Source organism: Sciurus vulgaris, assembly GCF_902686455.1.
Source record: "Sciurus vulgaris genome assembly, chromosome: 11".
Classification (NCBI taxonomy): Eukaryota; Metazoa; Chordata; class Mammalia; order Rodentia; family Sciuridae; genus Sciurus; species Sciurus vulgaris.
Window position 1 is genome coordinate 90,829,025 of NC_136472.1, and position 11,414 is coordinate 90,840,438.

Below are 11,414 nucleotides of genomic sequence, written 5' to 3' on the forward strand. Positions count from 1 at the left end.
TCTACATATTCTAGGGCCATTAGCTCTATGCTTTGGCTATTTAATTCTTCATCCTGTGTGATCTTGGAACAGATCATGCACTCAGTCTGAGGGGTCCTTGCATTCTGTCTGCTCCATGGCACAAAGCAAGTGCCCAGGAGGTGTTTTTTGAATAAATTCACCCATCTATGTTTAAATCCACAAGACAAGATCATGTTCATTCCAGGGAGGAGACATTCATCCTACTTAGATGGTTCTCTGCCTTTGATAGGGTGGCAGGAATTTGACCATGGAGGGAAAGTGTACTACATCACCTTTAAGTCTCTTTCTACCTGAGAGTCTGTTGTTCTAACTATAACCCCTTCCAGAAACAGCACCAATTTTTAAAGCAAATAGACTAAAATTTGCTGAAACAACTGCTTAGAAACTCACTGTCTTGGAAGAGCTCAGTACTAACTGAGATACATCATACAAAATAGTGCAATCATGGCTTTAAGAGATGCTGAGCATCTCCGACCTAACATGGAGTAGACAGAGCATATGAACAAAGACATTTTCATCCTGCAGATGCACTCTCAAAGCATTGCAGGTCACCTGTGTTTCTTCTTTGGACAAAAGGATTTAATACTTTCTGGATTTCTGTTTCAGTTAAATTGATGTTCAACTGATGTTTAACTACCTTGTTAAAAAACTCACTGAAAGTGACCTTCTTATTTTTGATGGATGGGGAAAAAGTTTAACTCTGGGGAAAATTAATAAATGGAGTATTCAACTACATTGCTGCAGAGGTGATCAGGTACAAGATAATTTAGAAAAAGGCAGCACTCAATATGTAATACTTTCAAATATTTGTTTTTCTAGTTACAGTGAATTTTGCTGAACTGCTCATTGTTACTAATCATTGCATAGCTTAGGCATGTTAGAAAAATTGCCACAGACTGTAAACAGTCACTTTTTAATTTAGGAGAACAGTTTGAGGTAAAATGCTATTATTCAAATAGCTTTGAAACAAAAGTGACTTACAAAACATTTCCCAAACCCTAGTTAGAAATAATTTTCCCCGTGGTTCCCAGAGGAAATGCCTGGCTCTCTTAGTCGTGTGAGCAGCACAGTCATGCAGTTCCATTTTTATACTAATGGACAACCATCAGAGTAGGCAGGGATTAAATGAGCATTGCATCTCTTTACAGCCAACTCTGAATTAAGCAGCCAAAATTAAACTAATCGTAGCCTGCTGCGTGTGACTTTGTGTACCAACTCTTTGCAAAGTGGGTTAATAATTTTGAGAAATCCTATTCTGTGTCAGAACCCCAAAGTAAAGCTGCATTGGTGAGAGGACTTTGTAAAGTTTCAGGGCCATTTTGTTCATTTCCCCCTGTTTAGGGTGGGAATTTTTAGGGCAGGGATTCCTAATGTGGGTCCTAATAGCATTGGGAGTTCATGATCTGGGGCAGGAAAATAGAGACAACTTTATTCTTCATTCACGTCTCACTAAAATTTAACACTAAAAAATTGTATGTAGGTAATAACCTATAATGGTATTGTCACCACAGAAATCACAGACACCCTGGAATATTGTTTCTTCTTCACTACTTATTTATAATAGTTATTAGACCATCTAGTGAATCCTACATGTTTTTAAAATGTTTTGATAACTTTACGTGAATGTGATCCCATTTTCTTTGTGAACATATATGTATTTATGCACTTAAAACATTTCGATTAACTTTTTAATTGATACCTTATAATTCTACATGATAGTGGAATTTATTCTGACATAAAATATGTATGTATATACATACCACATACTTTGGTCAATTTCATTCCTTGGCACTTCCCCTTTCCCTTCCCTCCTCTCTCCCCCAGGTCTTCTTCCTCTAATCTACTGATTTCCCTTCTGTTTAAAAAAGAAACTTGTTTCCATGAAAAACCAGGAATGACTGAGGAACTTTCATAAAGCCAAGGAGAACCAGGAGACGTGACAACTAACTACATTGGGTTCTGGGACTGAGTCTTGGAACAGAGAGAGGATGGTGATGGAAATCCAGATAAAAGTCAGGAGCATGGTTCACAGTGGTGTGCCAATATCAGTTTCTTGGCCCATGGAGAGATGAGGTGTTTACAGGGGGAAACAGTGATGGGGTCATGGGAACTGTATGGCCTTCTGTGCCTCTGCAGTTAGTGAGAGCCGTGGAGTGGACTCTGATGTCCCTCCCACAGATGCTGGGGTGCAGATTTTGCATCAGCTCAAGGCCATTTTGGCCTCTTCCAAGTACTACTCTAAATAACTGTGGAGACAGGCCACTCCAAAGGCATGAAGAGATTTTCCAAAGAAGTAAAGCAAGATAGAGTATATTGGTATGCAAAAGGCATGGGTCTAGGGTCAGAGGTGTCATATTGTGACTCTGGCTTACCAGCTTTGTGATCTGGGGCCAGAAACTGCTCTGAGCTTCCTTTCTTCCTTTGGGGAATGGAACAATCTGTATAGCCCTGCTAGGGTCATTGTGAGGGCTAAAGGTTAGCCCTTCCATTGGTTTTGGCATGTTTTAATACCTGTTACATGCCAGGTACCGTGCCAAGCATTTTTCATAAGTGATCTAATTTAATCTCCCCATACCCGTATTCATGCCCATTTCATGCGGAGTGACATTGAGGATTAGGGGCCTAGTGACCTCACTGTTTCTAAACACAAAGCTGAATTTAAATCAAGCTCAGTGCTTGCTGTGGTTGGTGGTCTTCCTTAGCCTTCCCTGGTGGGCCTGGCTCCAGGTTGCTCCTCACTCTCCTTGACTTCCAAATCCCCTCTCCTCTGCTTCCTGGGTACCACATATCCAAAAGCCCTCTTCATGATTCTGTTTCCCATGGTGTTTGGCTTTTCTGGACTTCAGGTTATTCAGCTGTAAAATGAGGGTGTTGTATTGTCTTCCTGCTTTGTTCTTCCACTAAAGGTTCCTTCCATTTCTGTGAATTTGCACTACTTTTTCCAGCTGTCTTATTGAAATAATCACTGAATTTGTTTTGGGTGAAGTTAGGTGTTTTTTTGACATTTTCTCAGATTCCAGAGATAAGAAAATCAGAGTTTTAATCCTTAGTTGTTTCTTAAACCTATAATAAATATTTTTAAGAAACCACAAAAAAACAGCAAAGTCTGTTGTGACATTTACTTGTTCTTTAATTGGAATTTTGTTCAGAGATTGCTCTACAGGACATGGAAGTGATTTTATTTTATTTTTTTTCTTCTCCTGTGATTAGAAAGAAAATACTGTGTCACTGTGTTGTTGCCAATATTTCAGATTAATATCTGTCAAATTAAGGTTTGTTTAAGTTTTGCCTGGACAGGTGCATTTAGCCATTAGCAATTGTCACTAAGTAATGAGCCCAGTTTCCCCAAGTGACATGGGCATGCACATTTGTCTCAAACTGAGAGGCAATGAGCCACACGTGGCAGATTAGGTGACAGTAACTACCAGGCAGGGGGCCCGTTAATCCCGTGTTTTGCGCTCTTGTTTTTCAGTTTTTCCCCTACATCCTGTTACTCTTTGCCATCCTCCTGTACCTGCCCACCCTGTTCTGGCGTTTCACAGCTGCTCCTCATCTTTGCTCAGACTTGAAGTTTATCATGGAAGAACTTGACAAAGTTTACAACCGAGCAATTAAGGCTGCAAGGAGTGCACGTGACCTGGACCTCAGAGATGGTGCCTGCCCGGTTCCAGGTGTTAATGAGAACATAGGGCAAAGGTAACTTAGCCCCTAGCAGGTAGCTCAACAGATCTGGTAGTATCCATTCTCTGCCCTTCTCCTGCCAGTCTGTGCCTAGAACGTGCACTGCTTGTAGATGGAAGGGGAGAGGCATCATCCACCAGTGACAGTCTGTGGGAGCCAGGAACACCCACTCTCCCCAAAGCATACCCACCCATATGTTCCCAACACCAAGCCTAAAGACACCATCCTTGTTGAGTAAAATGTCACTGTCTCCTTTTTATATGCAGTTCTCACACGGGCAGCAGCAGATGAAGGTACTGTAAACAGCTTTCTCAGTGGAAAAGCAGAGGATTTTGAAGCAGTCAAACTCAGAGAAAGAATTGTGAAAGAAATGGAAAACAAGTTGTTAGTGCCTTGCCTTCTTGTATTCTTCCTCTAGTTCTTATTAACAGTAGTGATAATAATATTAATAGCTACACTTGTTTTGAGTACTTAGTATATTCCAGACACTGTATTGTGGTCTTTGCATACATTATCTCATTTAGCATTTAACTCCCATAACAACATTTTTAACTAAGTGCATTTATTTACATCCCCCTGTTTTTCCCAGATAAAAGCACTGTCCAGTAGCTAAAAGTGAGACAGCTAGACTCTGAACCACATCATTTGAGCCCCAAGCTTTGTCTATGTCCACTGAGTGTCTCCACACCTTTGCTTGAGGCTTATGTGCTGTTACTGGGCTGAACATTTCTTTACCTTATTCTGCAGAATAAGGTGTCTGTGAAAAAAAAATTGTAGTTAAGAAAAGCAATAGTTTCTACTCAGAAACTGATTAATTAGCAGACACTTAACATTAAGTTCCAGGTATTCTAAGAATTTCTGAATATGAAATTTTCTGAATATTTAATTAACTGGACCTTCTTTAAAATAGTAAAGGGAAAGGTGTTCTGTTATTTCTTTTCTTCCTCCCCTTTTTCAACCTGATTTTATTTCTTACTACTCTAATAAAGTTATAGGTAGAGAAGTGTGGGTGTTTGGAATTTTTAGTGCGACACTGTTGGATGTTTTTATATCTTTAATATTTGAGGATCTAAATTATTTTCATTTGTTGCCTTTTCTTTTTAGTTTGTGGGAGATATCTGAAAGCCATTTCAAGTACCCAATTGTGGAGCAGTACTTGAAGACAAAGAAAAACTCCAGTAATTTGATTGTCAAGTACATTGGCTGCCGACTGATAACACTCACCGTCATACTGTTAGCATGCATCTACCTGGGATATTACTTCAGCCTGTCCTCACTCTCAGACGAGTTTGTGTGCAGCATCAAATCAGGGATCCTGAGGAATGACAGCACCGTCCCTGATCAGTTTCAGTGCAAGCTCATTGCAGTTGGCATCTTCCAGTTGCTCAGCTTCATTAACCTCATGGTGTATGTGCTGCTGGCCCCTGTGGTTGTCTACACGCTGTTTGTTCCATTGCGACAGAAGACAGATGTTCTCAAAGTGTACGAAATCCTGCCTACTTTTGATGTTCTGCATTTCAAGTCTGAAGGATACAATGACTTGAGCCTCTACAATCTTTTCTTGGAGGAGAATATAAGTGAACTCAAGTCATACAAGTGTCTTAAGGTACTGGAGAATATTAAAAGTAGTGGTCAGGGGATCGACCCAATGCTACTGCTGACTAACCTTGGCATGATCAAGATGGATATTATGGATGGCAAATTGCCCATGTCAGCAGAGACCAAGGGAGAAGCCCAGATGGCAGAGCTCAAAGGTAGGGTTGGCTCTCAGGGCAGAGGCTGTGGACCACAGCATACTCTGTAGCAGCCCATTATGAATATGGACCATCTTTACCCCATCTGTCATTCGAACCATTGTACTAGCATGGTCCCTCGGGGAACCCAGGACTGGAAGGGAGAAGGAATAAATTGGTGCCATCCCAAATTTCCAAAGATGAGAACTTTGTGCCTTTTCTGGTGGTTCTGTCTTCCTTCTCTGATTCTCTCTGAGTCTCATATTCTGCCTATTGCCCCTGCACCTCTCCTTATTGTCTTTCTTGCATTTATTTGTCTTGTCTTACCGGCTTTCCTCTCTATATCTCTGATCTCTTTGTCTGTTGTTCTCCAACTTTCTCTTTTGAAAGGGACCAAGAGTTATTGATTTAACCTCACTGACCTAACTAAAGTATACTGCTTTGAAATTAGGCTAAGGAGTAAAACACGGTAAAACAAAGTAGATAAGAAGGAACTTTTTATTTTTATTTATTTATTTTTTTCATACCAGGGACTGAACCCAGGGACACTTAACTACTGAGCCACAATCCCAGCCCTTTTTTATATTTTCTTTAGAGACACAGTCTCGCTAAGTTGCTGAGGCTGGCTATGAACTCAAGATCCTCCTGTTTCAGCCTCCCATGCCACTGGGATTACAGGTGTGTACCACCAAGCCCAGTGTGATAAGAAGGATCTTTTAGAAGAAAAATTACTTAGTATTGATACTTCTTGCTATCTGCCTTTCATAAATATTTGTTTTCAATTTTGACAGATGTGGACATACACAATGAAACTAAAACAAGTAATGGAGAGAAGAATGCTCGACAGAGACTTCTGAATTCTTCTTGCTGATGATTTTGTTCTTGAACTTTCAATCTGTGACTTCTGTGACGTGAATTCATTTTGGCTAAAGCACCCCAGTTGGGTTCACAACTGATCTGTGGTAAATGAATGGGCCTTGTAGAGAGATTGAGCTTGTCTTACTAAGGAACGTAATGGTCAACAAGATGTTATGAAGAATGGTTTTTGACCTTCTTACAAGAAGCAACATGGAGATTGTAAACGATAGCAAGTATACATGTGTTAAGTCCTCATCAATGAAAAGTGGAAGGACTAGTAAGAGCAGCAAAGAGCCATTCAGAGCCTTGGAGAAACACCTTTTAGTACCTGTGATGCCACGAGACGCTAAGCTACTAGAAAGCAAGGACATTGGGAGATTTACTTTGCTTTATGAAATGATAATAAACATGTCAGGATCTAAGTTAATACGAATCTCTTACATGCCCTTACTGAGTTGGGCAAAAAAAACCTTCAATGGCTAACTGAGGACCAGTAGGTTGACCTGAGCCTGGCAGGTCCTCAGCTGGGTGTAGGTCTGGTGTCTTGGCCCTCAACCACTTGATCCATCTACACAGTTCCTTGTCAGCCTTGGCCAGTTGCGGCCCTCTTACCCTATGTGTTACACTCTGCTCTCAAGGGTAACAGGCCCAAGTGCTCGTCTGACTGAAAACTTAATGAGACAGAACATAAAGGGTACTCAGTTAATACCACAGTGACCTCAGTAAGAAAAAAGGCTTCAGAAGAGAGCCCAATGGGGAAATCTGAGATTCCAGAAGAAGTTAATCAATCACTTTCAAAGAGGTTGTCTACAAGGTGTTTTCAAAGACATTTGAAACAGAATTCTACTCAAACGCATTATCACAACACAGGAATGTTTACAGTCAAGGACACTTGGCCTAATATGATCAGGGCACACAAATAACATTTGCCATATGGTGTTTTTGGAACCAGAACAACTTAGTGGTGTATTTTGTTTGTATTTAAGCACAGCTTCTAAAAATGCATTTTCATTCATACTATGTCTGAATTGAGAAGAATTGTCCTAGCATTGATGGAGAATTGTCACATAAATGTTAAAATGGTTGGATAAGACAGACACAAGTATTATTTCATAAATATTTAAGGCTAACTTAAAAATGTTAAAAATTTCACATTTCTGTCCTGTAAATGTGTATTGTCATTTTATACACAAAATCTGTAATCTTTGGTCCTTCCCATTTTCATTCTTAGAAATTTAACACATTGCTTACATGAGTAATCCTCAGGAAGCTCAGAGTTTACTTTTGGCCCTTGGGGAAAAGTTGTTTTCCTAATCTGGTGAAGAACTGAAGTTGTATAAGCTGCTGTCTGCCTTTCAGAATATACAGAAAAGCAGATTTTATTTGTACTTCTGTGACAGTTTCTAAAGAAGAAAGCTTATTGACAAAATATCAAGGATGCAATCAGTGCTTTAAATTATTCTCCTTTGCATGATATTTATTACTGTTGAATTACAGTGTGACTTCGAAATGGCAGTAACCTAAGTCACTGATTTTGCTACTTTTCTATTGCTACATCTGAGATGATCCACTACAATTCTCTACTGTTTTCTCTATTGAAAATTTGAAAAGATTTTTGAAACGTATTTTTCTGTAATATGATTTTTTTCAAAAACTTCATCTTCCCTGTGGACTATCCCTAATTTGTATTTTGAAATGTTAAAAATGGATATTTTAGGAGACCAGGAACTCACAAGCCCTACCACATATAATCCTTTTATCAGAGTTCGAATAATTGGGGGCCTTCACCTCTGCTTCACTTCATTTTCGCAGTCTCACATTCTGAACTGCAGTGGAAATCAACTAGGCACTTGGCCATGCAAATACAATTAGGCAGAGCCCATGGTGGAGGACTTGAGAGTCTAGTAAAAGGCAGCAGAGACATAGGCAGGTACTAAGAAGAGAAAGATTACCCACAATAAAAGCCTTGCTAGAAGGTTATCAAATGCCATGTTCTTGGGAGACACCATATTGTCCCCTCCCCTGCCACCTGTCCCCACATAGCTGATTTTAAGAATATAGTTATAATATTTCCTAGAGGCAGATGAACCTCTTAAAGTTCATTAGCTACAACTCTTCTAGGTTGACATTTGGGCAAAACAATATCACAGATAGTGATTTTGAACATTTGCCCTCTGTACCTTCCTTGAGGGGAATAGGGAGAACAGCCGTGCAGCAGATGCAATGGATGATGGGCAACAGCCTTAGCTCTGAAAGGTTGGTGTGGTTACCTGGTGACACAGCTTGGCCTTGAAATCTAATTCTTCCTTCCACTGAATTGTTGGCTTGGCGGACTGCTTTGGGGAGCTGTCTCTTAGGGTGAGGAGGAAGGCTTTCCTCAGCACTCATTGCTTTATGAGGGGCACACACAGACCCTTAGTGACCACTCCAGGGCTGCTGACTTGGTTTCTGGCTTATGTCTCCCTCGTGAACCACTGTGAAGCTGCCAAACCCGACACTACAATGGTGTGGAAGCTGGCAGAAGCACAGATACTTAGAAAACAATGTTCCGGCACACCTTTGATTTCACCAAGGAACAGGCGGAGGTTTCTAACGTAGAGTTTCTTAAACTTTGGGGGCTACCATTCTCCTTGCAAATATTTTTAAAAACTACGCTGTCATATAGACACCACAAAGTCCATGTAGAATTCTACACCATATTAAACATACTCCAGAGGACCTTATCTGTGTATCTGAGAAGTAGCTGTGCCCTAATGGAAGAGTCAGCCCCTTTCAGAGAACAGTGTCCCCCTGCCCTTGAGGACGCCACTTCTGACCCAGGCCTCAGACATGGATTTGCTTAATTAAATCTTATTCACATACTTTAAGTAACTGCCTTCATTTTCTAGTCTGAAAAAAGTCAAAAAAAGAATGAACCGAGCAACACCTGGGATGACCAGGCAGCCCTGTTGACGGCTGTTTTCTCCAAGTCATGAGGCTAATACCTTGTCTTCTTCCCAGTTCAAGTCATTGTCCCATCCAGCCTCACCTGAGTCTGGAAAGGGTGGACGCAGCACAAATAGAATGTGTCGTCCTTTAGAGATGTGCTGTGAGAAGGCTAGAAACTTCCATCTGTTCAGTGTATCTGATTTGCAATTTATGCTGTGTGTGGAAACGCCCTATTTATTACATACCCTCTCCCATCCAGAGGCAGCTGAGGTGGCCTTTGTTCCTGTGAAAATTAGTTCACCTGAGAGACAGATTGTTGCACACCTTTCCTTTCTGAAAGCATTTGACTTTGGTTTATTTTGTTTATGTCGGTGTAGGTTAAATAGGAGATCTATGGGGTAGGAAATTATCCACTGCTGTATCACCACTAGTTTCTGAAACAGTGACTCATACATACTAGGTATCCTGTAAATACACGTTGAGTGAATGAGCAAACTAACCGTGAGAACCAATCCTAGTTTGTTGACAACTGGGCACATGGTCCTCCGCAGGAGGCTTATTTAACCTCTTGGTAGAGAAAAATATTTCTGCAAATGACTAGCTCTCCACTGTAAGTGGTGATAGTTCTAGATTTTTTATTGTGGAGTGAGTCATGACCACTTTCCAAGTTCAGTACAAGTTTGATGTTGTCTTGCAGTGACTAGAGAAAGTGAATTTTTAAAAGTCCTGGTCTCAGTGATTCCCCAGAATAAATCTCTTAAAAGGAGATATGGATTGAAATGTGCAATTTTCAGTAATAGAGGTTTTATATGAGGACATTGAGATGAAGTGACTCCTTTTGGGCAATCACTGACATCTGACCCTCTTTCTCATAAGTACAGTGAACCCTTTTTAAAAGATTGACAAAGTTGTTATTATGTTGTGGAATGTGATAGATGTATATTCAGGATTGATTTTTCTGCCTGCTTTAAGTTAAATGTATTGTGTTTCTGGGTCCCTCTTTAGCTATAAAGATACTTTGTCACTGAAGCATGCAATTTGAGCAGTCATTATTCTTCAGGTTCCTTAAAGTTATAAAAGTTTCTCATGTCTTGAAGTGTTTGCTTTTTCCCCCTGCCCATCAGAGGAGAAAAATCCTTGTAAGAATCTACAGTGTTATTAATATCCCCTACACAAACTGAAACAATCAGTTCTGCTTTTACAAGTTGACTTCTTTAAAGCACCATAATTACGATTTAATGGCTTTCAGTAGAGTGATGCTGATTGTGCAAGTTAAATTCTTCTTAATGACTGAATTTCATCAGAACTTCTGAAGAAAAACATGTACTTTTGCTGTGTCATTTTGGTAAGAATGCTGCTGACAGATGAAGAACGACTTTAAAAATTAGGATCATGAATTTTATTCCACAGAGATCTGAAGATGAGAATAAACGGTGTGTTAGAAAATGGTCCTTTTTGAAAACACAGGAATTTTGAGAGTGATGCATTTTGATGCCTGTCCCTCTTATATTTCTTATCTCCATGTCAGTCACTCAGCCAGGCTCTGCATCTGACCACGCTGACTTCCACTGAAAGAGGGATGGAAGCCGGGAGTCTAGGCCGCTGTGTCAAGAGACCAAGGTGAAGCAATGTTTTAAGTCTGCACTGTAGTGTCCTAAATAAAACTCTAATAAAAAGTGTCTTAATATTTCTTGCCTTATCCCCCAAAACAAAAGGCCTAATATTCTCTCTTGATATGTAGATGCTAATACATAATAGAGGGTAGCAGGAATCTGGGGTGGAGGGGATAGAAGTTCATTGGATTAGACATGGGAATTAAGGAAAGGGAGGGGAGATGGGAAGAGGAAAGACAATAGGATGGATTGGACATAACTTTCCTGTGTTCATATTGGAATACGTGACGAGTGTAACTCCACATCGTGTACATTTAAAAAAAAAAATGAATAAACAAAATATTTCTTGCCTTCCCTTTAGGAGTCACTTCATGAAAGATAGAACAAGAGATAAGTTCTGAAATGTCTTGAAGCTCCCTTCTCCCTGATTGGATGCATAAAATTCAGTAGGCTCCTCGGAACTTGCTGAATTCCAGCTGGCAATAACTAAAAGAAGATAGTGCTTGATTAAGGGTTCATGGACTCTGGGATTTCTAAAGTAGAAATCACATGCTCTCTGAGAGTTCTTTGCCTGGACTCA

General features: G+C 40.1%; 1 protein-coding gene across 1 annotated transcript in view; it reads left to right on the top strand.

The window, feature by feature from the left end:
• PANX1 (pannexin 1) overlaps positions 1-10,938 on the top strand; it is a 39,743-nt gene extending 28,805 nt beyond the window's left edge. The window contains exons 3-5 of the mRNA XM_079105202.1: positions 3,494-3,717; positions 4,807-5,456; positions 6,227-10,938. Coding sequence (XP_078961328.1) covers positions 3,494-3,717; positions 4,807-5,456; positions 6,227-6,306 — 954 coding nt within the window. The 3' untranslated portion in view covers positions 6,307-10,938. The remainder of the gene's footprint in view (positions 1-3,493; positions 3,718-4,806; positions 5,457-6,226) is intronic.
• The last annotated feature ends 476 nt before the right edge of the window (positions 10,939-11,414 follow it).